Consider the following 18,658-nt stretch of genomic DNA (forward strand, 5'->3'; position numbering starts at 1 on the left):
CTCCTAATCAGGGGTTTTGAGGCATTTCCTAACCTTGGGGTGAATGTGCCAGCAAGTCCGGTCTCTAGGTTGATTTTCTGTCCTTCCAATCTTTTTATGGCTTCTTTTCCAGAAATTTGTCAGTTTTACTGTCCTTTGGACATCTTTAATCTCCCTTCAGTCTCTGCCACTGTCACAAATTGTAACTGTAGGACTTGTGTTCCTGCCTTTATCCACAATATCTGTTCTTGAGCTATTTGAGAGAATCTCTACAGCAGAGGTTTAGTTGCTATAGCAGTAGAAAAAGATGGCATTTAGGTAGCAGTGCAGAAGGTTACATTAAACTCAGTAAACAAATCATTATGTCACTCCCCTGGGGTAGAAAATGTGCTCTCCACAAAGGCACAGACTTCCTCAGAAGTTTATAGATCTGTAACTATCTGCTCTATAACCCTTCCTTTAGGAGAACATCATGGTCTCAGCTCCTTACCTGGTGCAGTTGCACTTATCTGGCAGGGTACTCTTGGGTTAGAAGGAATAGAAAAGCTTACTCTGTTCCTGGCTTTTCCAGTGAGCAATTGAGAAATCCCTGTGAAGTCTGTGGTCAAGTTTATGTCACTTCCACCCACTGACCTCCCAGCTAGCAGGAAGCATGCCTGTCCTTCCTTTGTACCAAGAAGGTCAAATTCCACACACAGGAGAACTCTCCTGCAAGGATTTTTAATTAAACCATTTGGAGAATAACTAATAAAGGCAGCAAGGGCACTCTGTCCCTTGAGCATCCACTGTTCATTGCTGTCTTCAGCCTGGTGTCTGGGGGAGTGAAGAATTTCACAGTGATTTGCATTCAGGGCTTCAAGGAGCTTGCATGGAATCAGTGGATTTCTTGTTTGGATTTCAGATTCCATAAAGATGACTTATCTTGTGCTTTTAGTGTATTTTGCTGAAGGGACTTCAAGGTTTCTCTCAGAAGCTCATGGGCTAATGTCTGAATTAGTAGCCCACCCAGTACTCTGGTGTTTGGCATGACTCTCAATCCTGTATGATTCATCTTCTGGCCAGGAAATAACCTGAGTTAACAATGCAGCAGCTTTGCCTCCTGCTGTGGCCACTGCTTCTGTATCATCTGTCAGCCACTGGCTGGAATGAGGGGGAGAGATGTCAGACAGAGAAAAGTACTAATGCTCTTGTTTGTGTAAATCATCCTTTGCCAATTCCCCCCTTTCTTTTGGGATCATGTTAATTATAATTAGTTTGGATGTTTTTCAGTGTACTGAGAAAAGGTAATTGATCATAATTCTTCAACTTCTCTAGCTTTGAGCTGAGTTGCATTTGCTACTGAGTAAACTTGTCAAAAGACATGAGGAGACAGCACCATTACCTGCACTCATGCTCTGACACTCCTGAAATATTCCTCCATGTGCTCAAGTCAAGGCAAGCTTCAGCAGGCCATTCACATAACACAAGGGAAGGCAAATACTTCCTGCTTTTATATAAAATGCTCTTTTCCTCCATTTCACTGCATTTCAAAGCCTGTGGTGGTGTTGGAAATGATTTAATTTTTTTTTTTTTTTTGTGGTACTACATAATGGTTTCTTTACTTCTCTATCTTCAGCATAGCTAAATTTGAAACTTCAGAATTGTCCTTGTGTGGAGCAGTAGTCAGATTTCTGCCACTGGATAACTTTTCTCCATCTTCATTGTCTTTGTTGTCTTAATCTTTGTCTTCTTCATTTATGCAACAGCCCATATCCATGCAATAAATCTGCATCCAACGTTTACTAAATTACAAATAAATGGGAGGTCCCCAAATTGTCATGCTCCACATGAGCCACACTGCCAAGGATGGGAACTGAGCATTTTCTGGGAATCAGGCCTATTCATTGTGCCTTTGAGAACAACAAGCTTACCTTTTATGGCTGCTTTTATGTTTCTGGACATTTTGCCTTATAAGAACAACATTGGTAATGCAAAAGTTAATCTGCTATCTATGTCTGCTCTATTACTTGCTCTAAAAATACTTTCTGGAAATAGAACATTTGAGTTTCCTGGTTTGCATGTTTGAATTTGCAGTGTTATTGCTTTAAGGCATGGGAGGGTGTGGCACAGGTTTTCCTGTTTTGTTTTGGTTTTAATTTGTTTTGTCCAGGTCAAAGCTTCTGGAAAGGCTCAGTTGTAACTTTCAAGTTTATTTCGTAGTTGTTTTAGTAATGAAAAATTCTTTGGAGTAATTCCTTGTGCAATTAGTTTTGCATAAGTGTTTTCATGGCCTATGACTCAGAGTTTCCTGTGGAGCCAAAGAGTGAAACACAGATTTTGTTGTTTTGAGAACCTTTCAGAAATATTCCTGGTGCTATTCAACATTATTGCACAGTGTGCTGCAGTGTCATGGGGGAATCCAAAGCTTGGTTTTCTGTGAGTGAAATCATTAGACATGCCTCACAAACAGGCATTCCCCACAGCCTTTTCCCTCAACATCCCTGCCAGATCCATCCAATGAGGAATGACACTTCTTTTGTCCTTTTTCAGACTAACCTTAGTGAGGAAAAACCACCACATTTTTCCTGTTACAGAACTTTAAATTAATCTAAAGTTGTTGGAGGAAATGCTGGGAGTGGCAGAGGCTGTAGTGAACCAAGTAGAGACCTTTTATTCTGATGTCATGACATTTTTATCCATAGAACAGATAATAATTTTTAAATAAGAAAATGTACTGTTCAAAGGAATAGGGTGGAACTCTTTTTAAATAAACAAGTGGTTAAATATGCTATCACCAGCTGTGGAAAACAAACAAGGCTTATTTCTGTATTTTTCAAAACTCTTCACTTGGAGAGGAACATGGACTTTGATTTTTGAATGGAAACTTGTTAAAAATGAAATCTCTTCCCAGCATGAAAAGTTTTGGCAATTTGCTAAGAAAAGTATTTTCAAATTCCTAGTTTTTCTTTCTAAATTATCTTTTGTTTCCACTTCAAAGGAAATCTGAGCACAGAAAAACCCTGAATTTCCCCCAAGGGAATAACACTTTTGTAGTTAATAAAATTCTCACTTTCATGCTATACATCATTGACCTTGGAAAGACAGAATGTGAACTGAGATGTAGCCCTGTTTGGATGTGCTCCAAGTGACAGAGCTGCTGAATTTCAGAGAGAGGAGGAAGCCCATTAAGTTCACTTGCATGAAAGGAAACCAGCAGCTAACAAAGTGGTTTGTGTTTAACATAAATAAATAAAAGCAATGAAGGAGCCTTCAGCAAGTAGTGATGAGATGAGCAAACTAAGCAGCCTGTTTGCCTGAAGCTTCCTGTCAAGTGCTGGGCTGAGGAGGACCTGGGCAGCCACAGTTCTGGCTCTGATTCCAATCAAAATGAAGCCTTTGGGATCACATGGATAGGTTGTGATTCTTTGCCATTGTACCTCTAATGGCTGTGAACCACCTCAGTGCTGAGAGACTTGATATGGAGATGGCTTCCACAGAAACACAGCAGTGGAGCCCTGCCAGGGTCTCTATGGCACTGCTTGGCACTGCAGGGAGCACAGGGCATTTGCTTCTCTATTTTGTAGGCTCAGCTGGAAGATAAATGTACAACTTGTACAACACCACTGAGAATTTTGCTATAGAAAAAAAAAAAAAGGCAGTTTATTTTCATGACCCCCCACAATTATTAGTATAATTGTTGTCTAGGACTGATCTGGCAGTGCAGCTTCACAGCTCCTATGACCAGGAATTGTTCTTTCCAAGAATTTCTCAGCTTTTGAGTTGGGACTAGCTGGCATAAAATCCATGGCTGCAGCACTCAAATGCTGCTGCCAACCTCAGCTTTTTAGGTGAACTTTGAATGGTTTGGAGCACTTTGAAACAACAGTGAGCTGTACTGGAGGGATCCAGCCAAGAACTCCCCCTGCCATCAGGGGAGGGAGGGGGAGGAGCAGCAAAGTTCCTCAGCCAGCCCTGGCTAAGGAACAAACTTCTGGTGTGCTGCCATCAGAGAAACACGGATGGTACTTTCACAGTGAAAGTGTGGGTGCAATCTTTTACCTAAAAATCTGTCTCTTGTTTTATTAGAGGTTGTAAAGTATTTACATTAGGGCTGGTTTAAGCTGCACTTGGGATCATGCAAACCACTGGGTAAGAAATAGGATCTTCAAAGCAGAAGCCATTTTCTGCTTGGTTTCACAGCAGGAATGTGGCACCTCAGGTTCACTGAGTTCCTCTCTGTGCAGTTATCAAAGTCCTTGGTGATCTCAAACCTATTTCTCAGTGCTTAAAGAGCACTGGGCAAATCCTGCTGCCTCCTAGCTTCCTTCTAAAGCAGTCTCTGCAAACTGTTGGAATTTTTGCTTGTCTTTATTATGTACTTTTTTACACTGCCTTGATTTTCAAATGAATACTCATCCTCTAAATTTTCTGCCTCTCACCACAGAGAAAAATGTGTTAGTTGCATGGCAGGGGTATAACTTCTATATCCATTCAGATCAACCATAGACCTGTAAGAAATAAAGCTGAAATGACAGCATCCCATACACCGGAGCTCTCATAAAGTGAACGTGTGTAAATGTGCCTTTGTAGTGAAAGCATTTGTTTGCAGAATTCTGTCTAACAGTGGTATGTGTACTGCTGGCTGGTGTTGTGTGAGTGCTGCTGGCACTGAGAGCTCTCCTGTGCCTCCCCACAGGTAGAAGACCTGTCAGACAAAGCCTTTTCCCTGCGCCACACCAAGTTCGAGGAGCGGGAGCGCGCCAGGTGGTCACTGTGGGAGCAGAGCCGCTGGCCCAGGAGGAACAGCAGGCAGGTGTATTGGCTTTGATCAGAGCCTTCTATTGAGCCTGGTGGGGTTGTGGCACAGCAGTGCCAGAAATGCTGGCACAGCAGTTTGGAAATGAGGGCATTCATTAATTAACTCATCAGGGACGGTAGCAGGTATGTTGAACTTCGTGGGTGGTAAGGGAAGGCAGTGCTGAGGCATGCATGCTTACAAATTGGGCATGTTAGTGACCTGGCATTACCAAACAAATCTCTTCTCCCTCTCTGAACACAGAGCTCTGCTACACTGTGCCACTCCCAGTTACTATGGCTTCAGGCACCCAGTGTATCATATGTCCTTCTTCACTCACCTGACTCAGATGAAACTCCACAGTGTTCAGAGATGTGTTTCTAAAGGGTCCTGGGCTGTGCCAGGGGCCTTACACTTTGAACCGTTCACACAATGACTTTCTTTCTCACAGGCTTGCCATCTGGTGCAGAACTCATCAGATTTAAATATAACCACTAAAAGTCTTGCACGAAGTAGTGGTGTGTATCAGAGTAAACATTGTAAAGCTGCATCTGCAGTTTGGCCCTGAGAAAATGGTTCCCATAAATCATTTTACAGTCTGCCAGGGCAAAAAGCAGCCTATAAATGTTGGTATAACTTTTTCTTGTGTTTATCCTATGCTTGTGTCTACTCTTGTCTGAAAGTGAACCATGACACTAGGAATAAATAGTCAAAGATAGCTTTTTTTAATGCAGGATAAAAATATAGCTAAGCCATATTGAGGAACATTATTTTAAGCAATTTTGAACATGAAACCTCCCAACTTCAGAAAGTGTACTGAAAAATAAAAAGTCCTGCATGTACCTTAATTTTGAAACTGAACTCCTTGGTAAAATCTTAGTGCTGCTTGAATTCAGAAGGAAACTGCTCACTGACATGAGCAAGGTCAGGATTCCACCTGGCATTTCAGATGCAGGCCACTATTTTATACGTAGTTTAAATTTCTATTAAGAGTGAGGTCAAAATTTTTAATCTTACTACATTTTTGATTGCTTTGCACTTGAGTCCAGAGCAGAATTGGTAAGGGGGAGCCCAAGGACTTGTCTCTTGAGTTGCACTTGGCACAGTGCTGACAGTGCAGCTTGGACCCCACAGGCTCCTGTGGGAGAGTGGAACAGCCTGTGGCTCACTGATTTCTCTTGTCCAAAATCACAGTTCTGGTGAGCATGTGGAGCAAGATACAGTCACTAGCTGTCTGCAGCCACAGTGTGCCTGTCCCATCCATTTTATCCACTTAGTTCCCCCACACAGTGCTTTGCTTTGGCTCCAGCCAACAAGGTCAAGAACCGCAGCCGTTCCCCTCTGCTCTTTTGGTTTAAGCAAGCAGAATGGAGGCACCATGTATGGAGAAACCGAACACTTTGTAAAGAAAATGTGAACTGCTCATGGCAGTGTAAAAGGTCTGGGAGTAGCTCTTAAAACTCATTTCTAATTCTGCACTAGATCTTACAGCAAAAATGCTGATGCTCGACACAGCCAGGACGTGCTGCAGAAAGACCATTGCACTGCTGACCCTGCTCCTGAGCCAGCTTTGGAAACCCACAGCTCTGTGTGCTCAGGGATGGCACCACTCTGCAGGGACAGCCAGGAAGAGAAGGTGGGTGAGCTTCCAACAGCTTCTAGCTCTGATCAGTTCTGCAGTGACAACAAAAAACCTGAAGATATTCACCTATCTCAGCAATCAAAATCTCAGGCTGTCAGCCTAGTTAATGTGCACTGAACATAGCACTCCTGTTTAGAACTACATTGCTGTGCTTTGTAAATTAACCCCAGATCTGTCAACAAGTTTCATAGCTCAGTACACATGGCACATTTTTTTGAGGCAAATATAGAAGGACTGGGTTTGGGCTGGGGTTTTTTTCAGGGGTGTTGGCCAAGGTTCCAGACAGGCCAGGTCATTAGGGGGTCAGGCATCCTGATGGTCTGGCACTGTGGAAAAGAGTTTCCTTGCCTGTTCAAGGGTAGGTCTATTATTACTTCAAACCCTTATGCAGCCAGCTTACATCTTGGTGCCTGGCAATGTTGTATTCTTTATCTGAAGAGCCCTGCAAACACTGTAAAGAAAGACACTCGTTTGTTACTTGATAGCACATGATTCTGCACACAGTTAATCAGTTCAGACTCAACTGAAATCCCTTTTTATCCTCTATACTCTTTTTTTTCACCCCCCACTCCTACTCTTCTGCTTCCTTTCAGTCTGGGCTGTGGGAACTTCGAGTTTTTCCACTAAATGATGAAGAGGTAGAAGCTTTACTGTGCCAAGATCAAGTAACGAATCAGACTGAAATGTCAAGTGCAACTTTCCCCAGCAACTCTTCCTGCACTCCAGGCACACCCACTGCTGTGCCAGACAATGGCTGTGCACCAAGAAAACAATCTACCCAAGAGTCAGAAGACTGCAAAAGCATTTGCCTGGGAAGCAACAGTACAAGGAAACAAAGGTGACAGGGAATAATGTGGTTCATTAAGAAAGCCAATTAAGGTGGAGAGAAGTGTAAGGTAAAATCTCTCGTTCACACAGCATATGACAGCACAATTCAAAACCTTTATGTTAGCTGCGTATAATATATTTTCTTTCTTGCTTTGTAACAGGCAGGATAAATCCCAAAGACAACACTTTCTTCTTCCTGAACCCCAAGAGAAAGTAATTATTTCAAGCTGGAAGTCTAATATTCCCAATGTCGGGAGTGGGCGCACATAAATTGCTGGCACCATTCACTTTCTGTTGTCATATTGCCACATTTGTCAGTAATCATCCTTTTCTGTTTGTTTGTTTTCAAATGCATATCTGGTTCTAGTGGACTCTGGTGCAGCAAGAGATGCTGTTTACCTTATCCAACAACTTCAACTGAACACAGAAAAACTACTTGAAAATGTTGGGGATAAGCATGAGCCTCAGATTGTTCTCGTGTGCGGCATGACCATAGGGCAAAAACCTGTCTGTAACTGCACGTGTGAGGTCAGGGGAGGTGAGAACCAGCACTTCAAACCAGGGCATCTGGAAGCCTTGCATCTAGCTTGTCACGGCTCTCAGCAGTGCCAGGGCATGTTTCATGGTGAAATCCTAAAGCAATAAGGCAGAAGTAGCCACAGCATTGCCATAGTCAATGTATCTGACACAGGGAGAAGCAGGATCTCTGCTTCAAGCCTGTGGGGAGGGAGAGGCAGGAGAGAGGGGTGGAGCCAAATCTGTGACACAGCCCATGGAATGTTGTGGTTTGGATCATCTTATTTCCTTAGTCCTTCAGTAGCTAATGAGGCTCATAATACTTTGCTTTAATATGTTAAAGTCTTGTTCCAATTTCTGTACAGTGCCTTGTAAGAGTCTCGTAAGTATGCCAACATTTGGTGACTAGCTGGAAAGGAAAAGATGATTGATGTCTTGAAGAGCAATAAAAAGAAAGCCCCAAAGCTTTCCATTGTGATTCTGGATAGATTTCTCATTTCCCAATGCATGCACAGTGAGAAAACAAAGGCAAGTTGTTTTAACTTGCATCTGAATAGCATAGCTTGGAATGTATCTGCAATCCCAAGAGGTATTAACAAAGATTAAACATTGAATGTAGGTGTAATCCATCAACAGGCAGTTTTTCTGTGTAGGACAGTTGAAGGCAATTTAATAGGAGTCTCTGTTTTTGTGCAGTTTTCTTCCATGTGTAATATCTGGAATGGCACTGGACAGATGACCCAGTTTTAGTGTCAATTTTTTTGTTTTTTGGTCAAAACGACAGGAAATACACACTGGGCATATGAAAACAGTTCAGTAAAGTTTCAACACTACATCCTATTGCTACATTGTAGTTTATTGCACATTCTGATTATTTTTTTAAACACTTTTTTAACACTGGTTTGTCTTAAACTTGAATCTTGCCTCAATGTCTGATACAATAATCTTTGATGCAAGGTTGGTTTTTTAATTAAAAGTTATTTCTATATATGTTGTATATAGTCTGAATTTGATGGCTTTTTAGAAGTGGAGAAGTAGCAGCAATACTTCCTCTTGGCATAGAGCTCTGTTTGGCCTGCAACTTGGCTGTGGTACTGAGGCTGCACTTACACTGTGAGGCCAAGGCCCCCTCAGTGCCTCAGTACAAGGTGTGTGCTGCCCTCTCTCTGGCCCTGCATGTGCATCTGCTTCCAGGAAGAGCTTTCTCAAAGGTCAGTGTCTCAGATGTTTTGCAGGTCTTTTCCACACCCCCATCTACTCCTTAGGAAGCCTGATCTGACCAGCTCTCACCCAGCTTTGTTGTCAGGTATGGGTTTCCTGTCATGTCTGATCCCTGGGGCAGAGGGAGGAACTCCTGCACTTTAGGAGAGGGGACAGCCCAAGTAAGCAGCCAGCCAGGCCAGCTGCCTTCCTTGCCCTGCAAGTGCTGTCAGGAAGTGGAAATACAATCCAATCTGTCACAGTTTGCTTTACTGGAGGGTGGAAACAGAAGGGTGTTAAAAGGAGGCCAAGGACCCCCTGTGTCAGAGGAGCTGGGTTATCCCAGTCTGGTTAGCCTGGGGACCTGCAGAGCATCCCTGCTGCAGTGCCAGACCATTGTGTGCCTGCAGGCTCAGCCTGCTGTGGGCTACAGCAGCTGCTGGTTCCTTGTCCACTGCAGAGTGGTCTGAGCAAGGGGAACCCTGTCAGCTCTGTCCCTTCTATCCCCTTGGCAGCCTTGTGGGAACTCGCTATTGCTTCATGAGCCAACAATAAAAAGGCCAGTCAGACAAAGGCTGAGCAGGCCCAAGACAGAAGCAACATGTCTATTTGGTCATGACCCCAGTGCACTCAGTGCAGAAACCTTTTCTCCAGCAGCTGCCTCAGCTGGCCAGGCCTGTGACAGCACACTGGGGCAGTTGGAGAACAGTGCCAGAGCTGCTCCTCCTCCCACAGTGCCAGCACAGGGCTCTGCCAGCAGCTGAGCAGGGTATGTGCATGTGGCAGGAACAGGCTGCATTTCCCCATGCCCTGCCCACCTCCTGCATCCCTCCAGGTGGGCAGTGCTGCGTGCACATGGCAAGGGAGGTGCTTCTCAAGCAGCTGCAGACCTGGCCCTGCCTTCTCTGTCTCCACTCTGTGTCTTGGCTCCAGACACATGATTTTCAGCAGCCCCCTTTCAGTACTGGCACAGGGTTTAAAAACTGGCTGAACTCAGCTTGGTTCCAGGACCAGCCCTGTCCTTTCTCTTGTCCCTCTACTCCAAGCAGCTGCAATCAGCACTGGTAGGCTGCTCTAGTGCCTGCTGGGCACGCAGCTCCAGGCAGTGCTGCATGAATGCTGGTGTCATGAGGAAGCTGTAGCTGCTGTGGCAGCAGGTTCAGGGCCAAGCTTATCCTTGAAGCCATAAAATGTGCAGAATCCCCTGCTTGGTTTCATTCTTTTTCAAAGTTTTAAACAGAAAATAAAACCCCAGACAAAACCCAACCTCTCTTTGGTTGTTAAGCTGTGAAAACAGCTGTTAGTGCTGCTGCTACTGCTGTGGCTGAAGGTACCACAGTGACTGTGAAAAAACAAAACCTAATGCAGCAAGGCCCCTCCACACATGAAAGTAGGTGTCTGCAGCTGCACAAAGCCATTTTCCATGTGCTTTATTTACCATGTTCAATTGAGGCATTTTTTTAACACCACTTATGTTCTGCTTCCTGCTGCTATGAGGGTTTAAAATGCTTCATCTCTGCATCCAGGATCTTAATGGCATGTAAGTACAAATAAGAATTTTTAAACCCTATTAAAACTAAGCTCTGTGTGTGTCTCCTGCAGTGTTTTATCTCCCTCAGGGCTGTGGCTGTACCCCCCTGTGCAGCACATGTGCAACCCCAGTGTGACTTGGCTCTGTCCAAGTTGTTTTCATCCTGTTTTCCAGTTCAGACAGACCTGTGCTGTCAGATCACTCTGGACCACTCTAGAGCACGTGCCTCAATACAACAGGCTGTGCTCTCCCTTACTGCTGAAAGCTTATCAGAGGATTGCAACATCTCATGGGCCTGGGCTTTATTCAGCCCTGGGGAGACCCTGCAGGCAGCTCTCTGGGTTTTCAGGTCACACTCAGTTCCAGTCCTGGAATTCCATGCTTGTTATTGAGTACAGGACAGGCCTAAACAGGCCCCAGAGAGATCCCTTCAGTGAATGGACACAGGTGAGAAACTGGAACAGTCTTAAGCATTAAAGAACAAGAATAACTCATCACTCTGATTTCTTGGACATGGTCACCAACAGATTCAACCTCAGATGTGTAAAAGCTGTTGCAGCAGGAGTCACTTGCATAAACCCACTTGAGTGTATTCAGACAGAAGCAATTAAGTAATTTTACTCTGTGAGTGTAACATCTCTCCCACAGGACTCCTAACCCAAGAGTCAATGCATCCTTACCATCCTTAAAACAATTACAAAATGGCTACAACCTATGAACAGAAGACATGTCATCAATTAACTAGCACAACTTGGATGTCACCCCCAAATTAATTAGGAAAAAGGCAGAAATAGTTTGATTATCCTTTCAATCCAGCTTACACTCAACTGCAGGAGGTTACTACACTACAGCTGTTGTCCTACTGCTTTCAACAACATGAAAAGCCACTCCACATCCTGACCTAGCACTTTCATTTCAGCTGGTGGCTGTCCAGCCTGCATTTATCTACCAGAGCCATGACTATTGTCCATGCATACACTAAACTCCACACTGGTTCTTTCCAGAAGCATGGATAAGCTGCTCTAACAGCCCTTGGGACTACAGCCTTTATGGCCAAGCTTGCTTTTGGCAAACCTCTTCTGAAGTATCTCTCAGTACAGTAGGTCCACACAACTCCACTTTTCTTGTGCTAGTTCCCAAATGGGGTTGCAGGTGGAAACGGGAAGCAACGTTTGTTCACCTAAACCACAACCACCCAGAAAAAACGTGGCAGTTCAGCAATTTGAGGTGCTTGTCTAGAGAGCTCGTGCTGCTCACCAAGTGCCCTTGCTGCCAGGTGACACCTGCCCAGCGCTGCTGCAAAGAGAACAGAGCTGACTCTGGCCCTGTGGGAGCTGCTGAGCCTCCTGCCTTGCCCCCAAGGCAGCAGACTGTCTGCAACCCTTCTGTCATTGCAACCTAAAGAGAAAAATGCCACACAGAATACCATGGAATATTTAAGAGGCAACAATGCTAATTAGAGCCAGGGGACACAGGTCTGCCTAAAAATGGCCTGCTCAGTCTTCCTCCAGTGCACTGTTACTCACCTTTCATGTGCCCAAGCAGGCCAGGCCTGTGCACACAGCAAACTGAAGGACGGATGACTTTTGTTACACCAGATGTTCTACAGACCCATCTCCAGGCATTTCAATCTACACATCTCTTCAGCGGCTACTCTTTCTGCATTTTACCATCTTAATCATTTACCCAAACACACGTACAAACCAAGGAGATTGTGCAGCAAGAAAAAGCTTGTTACTTACCTGAAGAGTATTAAAGCAACATTCTCCTGTGGAATCCCATCACTTGCAGCAATTTCAGACACAGCTGTCTTAACTGGCTACTTGAAAGATAACTGAGAAGATACTCCCCACTCTGTGATCTGGTGAAGATGCTGCACTGACTTACCTGATGCTGGATTTCTGTAAGCCAAGTACTTCCAGTGCAATAGAGGCAAAAGACAGGAACATTTCTACCATCACTGAGATTTCTTCACCTCTCTTAAACTGCCTTTTTCCTAAACTTACTCCTAAACCCACTTATTTATGAGAGTCAGCTTCAAGAACTTAACACATCAAGGAAGGGGTGTTTAATGCAGTAGTGGAAAAAGTTTTGTAGGAATGCACAGATCAAATGACAAAATACAGACAGCAGAAGGCAGTTTGATTAAGAGTCTTCCACAAGAAAGATTCTTGTGGTGATGCTACACTCTTCTAGCAAGCAACAAACTGACTGAAGTTCAGCCAGCATTAGAGGTTGTGCCACAAAATTAGCCTCCACAAAATCAAGAGACAGGTTCAAACCATTCCATTTCCAACCCTGAAAGACAGCCAGAACGTTTCCCACTGCTGCTTGCTTCACTGCAGTGAAGGAATGCTTCCTCTGTTCAGCAGCAAGAAGTTTCTGCAGTTGGTGTCCATCCAGCCCCTGCTTGTGCACGAGAAAAGGGCTCTCCTGCACGGCCAGAGCTTCTGGAACAGCCTGGGGAGGTCTCATCGGTCCAGGCTGCGCTTCTGGGCTGCCTCTGAGCACACGTTCCTGAGCAGGTTGATCACAGACCTGGGGTCTGCGCTCTTCATGATGGCACTGCCAGACACAATCATGTTGGCTCCTGCCTGGGGGACAGCAAACACTGCTCAGCCACATGGAACACAGCCCCTGCCTGCCTGGAGAGCACTGGAGATGGGAATTCTGGCTGCTGTACAAACGGGTGGGACACAGGGGACATAGCCCTAACTGCAACCCCAAATCAGGTTCAGAAAACACAGCTGAAACCTCCAAATATATAATTTCTTCTTCACATTGCTCCTATTTACAGCAACATAAAAGAAACAAACTCCTTTAGCTTAGGGGAGGCTTCAACAGCCACTATTTAAAAAAGGCACAAAATTAGACCTCAAAAAGATTTTGATATTAAATGTGTTTTACAGTTCCCTCTGGAAACTAAAAAATTCTCCTAAGCTTTATTTTCTGGGAGTTGATAAGTCTGTCAGCACAGTGACTGAGAATGCTGCAACCTCTTACCTCTGCACACTTATGGATGGTGTCAGGCCCCACTCCTCCATCCACTTCTATATCCAAGGAGGGAAACTGTGTCCTGAGCCACTGAACCTGAGAAAAAAATGAAAGGCTGAGCACTGAGCTGCCACCCTACAGCTTCTCATACATCTAGAAAAAATTTATCAACTTCACTACTCATTTAATTAGCTTTCAGCTCAATAAACAATGAAAGAGAAACACAGTTTACCTTTGGCATCATGTCTTCCATAAATTTCTGTCCTCCAAACCCAGGTTCTACTGTCATCACCAAAGCCATGTCTATCTGATTGGCCCAAGGTGCCAAGTGTTCAACCGTAGTGCCAGGCTTGATGGCCAAGCCAACCTGCAGGAAGGGAAGACAAATCCAAGTGCACGTCAGGGCAAGACTGGCCTGAGCTCAGTACAGATTCCTAGGAAGTAATTACACAACTGTGTAATGGCAGGAAGAACAGGCTTCTTTCATTAAAAATTCCAGTTCTTCACTCAAACTGAAGACTTAACTTCATGCACAGTGTGTATGAGCTGCATGTGCCAATCCTAGACCGCCTGAAGTGGCAACAATGAGTTTTCCATAAAATCATGGAATGAAAATATCTTGAGTGGAAGGGATCTACAAGGCTCATCGAGGCCAACTCCTGGCCCTGCACAGACATCCCACCAATTTCACCCTGTGACTCAGAGCCTTGGGGCAAACACTCCTGGAGCTCTGGCAGCCTTGGGGCTGTGACCATTCCCTGGGGAGCCTGTCCAGTGCCCGAGCACCCTCTGGGTAAAAACCTTTTCCTGCTATCCAGCCCAAACCTCCCCTGATACAGCTGCAGCCTCCCTCAGCTCCTATCACTGCTCACCGCAGAGAACCTACCAGCCAGGCACCTGTTAGTTAAGCACAGTGTAGTGTGTACTCCCCTCACCTTCATGCCATTCTCCCGAATGTCCTTTATCAGTGCCCCGGGATTGTCGGTCGCTTCTAGATGGAAGGTGTACTGGTTTGCACCAGCCACTGCCATGGGCTTCACCCACTGCTCTGGCGCGGCCACCATCATGTGCATGTCTGGAAGAGGAGAGCGAGCGGGCAGCGGGGCCGGCTCCCGCCGCCGGAGGGGCAGCGCCCCGCAGCCCCCGGCCCTTACCGAAGAAGGGCTCCTGGCCCAGCCGCTTGCGCAGGCTTTCCACGACGGGGTGGCCGAAGGTGATGTTCGGGACGAAGTGTCTTGGGGCCGAAGAGAGAGACGCGCCCGCCCACAGGTTACCCGGTGCGGCCGGGAGGAGCGGGCCGGGTGTTCCGCCCGCCCCCCGCGCCCCCGGCCCGGCCCGGCCCGGCCGCTCCCGCCCGTCCCCGGCGTTACCCGTCCATTACATCCAGGTGCAGGTAGTCGGCCCCGCAGTCCAGCATGCGGCTGCACTCGGCGCCCAGCGCCGCCAGGTCGCTGTTGAGGATGGAGGGACCGATCCGACACCCCGACGCCATCGCTGCGGCCGCGGCTGCTGCCGGGACGGAGGGCGGGCCGGCCGGGCGGGGGGAGGGCCGGGGCGGTGCCTCCGCCATCTTGGGGCCGCGCTCCTGCCTCACGGCTGCGCTGACGCGGCACGAGCCGCGCCCTCGGCCCCTAAGCGGCGGAAATAACAATAACAGTAGTAATAACCCTGGTATAGGTGATTTTAAGTTCCCAACCAGGTGTATTTTGGCCCCCCAAAGCACAGCTCCCTCCCCACACCGGGCCTGGAGCAGATGGGTAACCATTAACAAGCGCTGCCGGTATCCCGGAAGAAAACCGCGCATGGAAACCTTCGGAGCGCCAGACACCGACCGTGTTACGCAAGAGGCTCAAACACAGAACAGAACTCTGTCCTTTGCCGTCGTTCCTTTGTATTTAATCCTCGGGACAACGTTTGCATAAAATGCTGAGGCAACGGGAGCGACTGACACGTGGACAAGACAGGCACGACCGGACATGGCTGAACACGACATGCGCTTAAGGCGGCTAGCACTATGTAAAGCAGCATCGTTTGTCTCCACAGCAGAAATAACACCGAGTTTGGTACAGAGAGACTGGAGGACAGCACAAACCAGCCAAAGAACTTGGTGTGCCACTCAGCAGGATGGCATTAAATGCACTGGTACGACAGTAAAACGCATGGGAAGGCAGGCTGACGGGCTGGCCTATCTATGCCCTCTCTCAGCAATCATCCCACAAAACCAAAGCCAGCTGCACAGCCACCTGGATAAAATTAAACATCATTTATAAGTTGCATTGAGTTTTCGTAGGGTAGACATTAAAAAGAGGCATTTTAGTCCTTGCTATGGCTTACTACTGTGGGTTCACCTGTGACAGTGGAAACTTGAAACTGGAACGTTATATACACGGAATTAAATTAAGTAAATCACAGTTATTTTGTCATCTCTAGAGCAGAGTACTGTGGGAAGGCCTCTACTTTTCATTAAGGAGGATGCTTCCTCCTTTTCTGCAGAAAAGGTCACTCTCTAAAGTGCACTATGAATTCTGTGTGTTGTGTCCCAGCCATTCACTCAGCTCCTGTCTGAAGCTTTCCTCTCCCTAGGTGACCCAGCCTACCTGGGGACTTGGAACCGAAGCTGTGGGGTTTTTTTCTCATTTGTGCGTCAGTGTTATTATTAACACTGCGTCAGTGTTATTATTAACACTTAACATCTGGAATTCAGCAATTCTTGCAGTGACCTCTGAGCTGGGAGCTAATCTAAAGCAGCATCCTACAGGTAGCTGGCACAGGCTCCAGTGCACTGAGGAGATAAAAGCAGCACAGCATGTTTTGATCAGCAGAGGAAACAGTTTGTTATCCAGGACATCCATTGGGACATGGTCACCTCTCTTCCAACACCAAGAACCCTTTGGAGCTGCATTAGAGCACCACCTGTACATGATATGTGGGGAATAGAGGTGGTGCACTATAAAAAAAGTTGGGTTTTTCCAGCCCTGCTGTTCCCAAGACATGCTGAGATTCTCCTTCTCTCTCCATGCTCAGCACCTGGGACAAAAATGGCTTTTGCTCTCTCAGAGGTTTAATGTGAGTGAGTTCCCTGCCCAGAGTGGTGTGCACAGCTCCTGTCAAATGTGAGCACTTGGCAGATGCCAGGCAGCACAGCCTGAGGCTCCGTGGGCTGCAGAGGCTGACACCTGCTGCCAGCTGTGTGGGTAATGGTGTCAGCCCCAGGAAAAGCTGTGTGCTGCACTACAGCAGCAAGGCAGCTCTCTGGAGGGCACAACTTCAACAGCCACTGCAGAGCCCAGGAGGAGAGCTGAAGTCCTTTCTGTGGAGATGGCTACAAGGATACCAATTCCCTCCGTAGGAAGGCTGGTTTATCATGTGTGTGTCCAAATTGCAGGCCCTCAGGAGCCATAGTGGTAATGAGCACGTTTTAAATACTCTCAGAATGATCCAAAACATTTTCCTCTGCACAATAATGACGTGATTATAAACTCCACTTAGTATAACATGAGCCAAAAAAGGCAGTGTATGATTCCCAAGGGTCTCTTTGGGCATTGCTGATGATTTCATGGTTGGCTTCACAGCTATTTTGCAGTTTGCCTGTCAGCAGCTAATGGCTAAATTCACATTTCAGTGTAATTCCACGATGCTGCAGAAAAACCCTTGAACTCAGCTGTGACTTCAGCTGATCCCCCAGGGATCTCCACCTTACACACATTTATCCAATACTTGCAGCCATGAACGTTACATACATAAAATGGAACCTTTTAAAATACAATCTCAGCATGCCAAAAATAGATTCTTTCATCAAGTTTCTGCCCTGCAATATCCATCTTTTGTTTACAATGTACATATATATTTATATATATATAGTAACATGAAAATACCATATATAAATATTTACTTTAAATCCCTCTCCATACATCCAACCGCATCAGGGGAGCAGTTGCCTGGGGCCAGAAGATCCACACATTCCAGATGCAGTTTCCTGAAGTATTTTTTTAAACCTCTGGAGATGAATAGCTCAGTACATTAAAGCAGGACAGTGTGGGTTATTTATGCCACCTGCAGACCACTCATCCCCTGCCCATCTGTGCCTGTGGACAGCACATGCATTCCTGCTTACACTATATACTGTATTTCGTTTTTACAGAGCAAATACTTTTGTAGCACAAGGGCAATATTTTACAGAGTGGGATGGAACTAACAGACAAAAGTAAACTCAACTAAAGTCTGCAGGGGCAAAAAAAAAAAAAAGAATTGTTTTATGGTGCTTATTGTTGCTCTGCATGTTAGAAACAACGGTCCCAGGCTTGAGAAAATCAAGCATTAGATTGGTACTTTCTGTCACTGTTTTCAAGGTGTAGGAGCCTTGGATTCAGCTGCTGTGTAGCCCTGCTCTCAAAAACACTACAAAAATAAATCTCAGGCACAGTCTCAGAAGAGACTTCTCTGTCTCACACAGTCCAGCAGCCCACTGAGGCTGCTGATCACAGTACATGGCTGGAGATCAGGGCTCCATGGACTACGTTTGCCTACTCACCCCTATCCTGAGAATTCTGTACCAATTCTTGGTTCCTGTGGTCCTGCCCTGAACTGAAAACAGATCTCACAAATAGAAATTTGCCAGTCTATAGCAACCAGCTGATAGCTATTTCCTGCTCTTGGACAATAAAGTGCTCTTGTTTTAATTAGTTACTGTTTAGCAGGGAACTCTAAGGAAAGGCAACCACTTCCTTTCTTCCTCCTCCCAGTACTGCGCTTCCCCAAGAGTTACACATGAGACTCATCCAGATCCACATCGGTCTCGCCCAGCTCCACATGCGCGAAGCTGAAGTGCGTGGCCAGCAGGGGGTTCTCCATGCCGTTGTCCTCGCTGATGTGCAGGACGGTGTCGCCGTGCTGCAGCAGGCTCGTGGTCTCCAGCCCCGCGAAGTCCTCGGTGTCAGAGAGCTGCGGGGGCGGCGTGCCCTGCGCTGTGGCTGGCCGCGATTCCAGGCCCTCCTCCTTCTCCTCCTCCTCCTCAGCACACCGTGCCTCGCTCTGCAGTTGAGGACAGCTGGCGGTCAGCTCAGAGAAAGCAGGAGGGAAAGGGGGACAAAAGCAAACTAAGGTCTATAAAGCATTTTCTCATTCAGATACACATTTTACCAGAAAGAACCAGGCACTGCAGATTATAAATCCCTTAACATTATACCTTATAACT

General features: G+C 46.2%; 3 protein-coding genes across 25 annotated transcripts in view; 1 reads left to right on the plus strand and 2 right to left on the minus strand.

Moving 5' to 3' along the window:
* KANSL1L (KAT8 regulatory NSL complex subunit 1 like) overlaps positions 1-8,727 on the plus strand; it is a 61,623-nt gene extending 52,896 nt beyond the window's left edge. For 6 of the 7 annotated variants that reach the window (XM_074548059.1, XM_074548064.1, XM_074548061.1 and 3 more), the window contains 3 exons: positions 4,655-4,767; positions 6,236-6,389; positions 6,989-8,727. In XM_074548059.1, the coding sequence (XP_074404160.1) occupies positions 4,655-4,767; positions 6,236-6,389; positions 6,989-7,237 (516 nt within the window). In that variant the 3' untranslated portion in view covers positions 7,238-8,727. The remainder of the gene's footprint in view (positions 1-4,654; positions 4,768-6,235; positions 6,390-6,988) is intronic. The other variant, XR_012581925.1, reaches the window with a different exon arrangement.
* Positions 8,728-12,739: 4,012 nt separating this feature from the next.
* RPE (ribulose-5-phosphate-3-epimerase) lies at positions 12,740-15,268 on the minus strand. 3 transcript variants are annotated; one of them, XM_005486891.4, is made up of 6 exons: positions 14,835-15,268; positions 14,619-14,698; positions 14,400-14,539; positions 13,697-13,831; positions 13,474-13,560; positions 12,740-13,064 (listed from the first exon to the last, which is right to left on the minus strand). In XM_005486891.4, exons 1-6 carry the CDS (start codon positions 15,266-15,268, stop codon positions 12,942-12,944), a joined length of 999 nt encoding a protein of 332 aa, XP_005486948.3. In that variant the 3' UTR covers positions 12,740-12,941. The 3 variants fall into 3 exon arrangements, with proteins under 3 accessions (XP_005486948.3, XP_005486950.1, XP_074404167.1); XM_005486893.4 differs by having other exon boundaries at positions 14,846-15,006; XM_074548066.1 differs by lacking the exon at positions 14,619-14,698 and having other exon boundaries at positions 14,846-15,185.
* A 70-nt stretch (positions 15,269-15,338) lies between these two features.
* UNC80 (unc-80 homolog, NALCN channel complex subunit) overlaps positions 15,339-18,658 on the minus strand; it is a 122,628-nt gene continuing 119,308 nt past the window's right edge. For all 15 annotated transcript variants that reach the window (XM_074548052.1, XM_074548050.1, XM_014266942.3 and 12 more), the window contains one exon: positions 15,339-18,495. In XM_074548052.1, the coding sequence (XP_074404153.1) occupies positions 18,226-18,495 (270 nt within the window). In that variant the 3' untranslated portion in view covers positions 15,339-18,225. The remainder of the gene's footprint in view (positions 18,496-18,658) is intronic.

Source organism: Zonotrichia albicollis, chromosome 10 (assembly GCF_047830755.1).
Source record: "Zonotrichia albicollis isolate bZonAlb1 chromosome 10, bZonAlb1.hap1, whole genome shotgun sequence".
Classification (NCBI taxonomy): domain Eukaryota; kingdom Metazoa; phylum Chordata; class Aves; order Passeriformes; family Passerellidae; genus Zonotrichia; species Zonotrichia albicollis.

Bases quoted from the DNA above. Each gene is read 5' to 3' on its own strand.
- RPE (XM_005486891.4), bottom strand. From the start codon at position 15,268: ATGCGCGGTTTTCTTCCGGGATACCGGCAGCGCTTGTTAATGGTTACC. The intron at 13,832-14,399 runs GTGAGGGGAGTA...CCCTTCCTGCAG, and splicing joins TTCGGGAGAATGGCATGAAG to GTTGGCTTGGCCATCAAGCC. The intron at 13,561-13,696 runs GTAAACTGTGTT...TTTTTTTCTCAG, and splicing joins TGGAAGACATGATGCCAAAG to GTTCAGTGGCTCAGGACACA.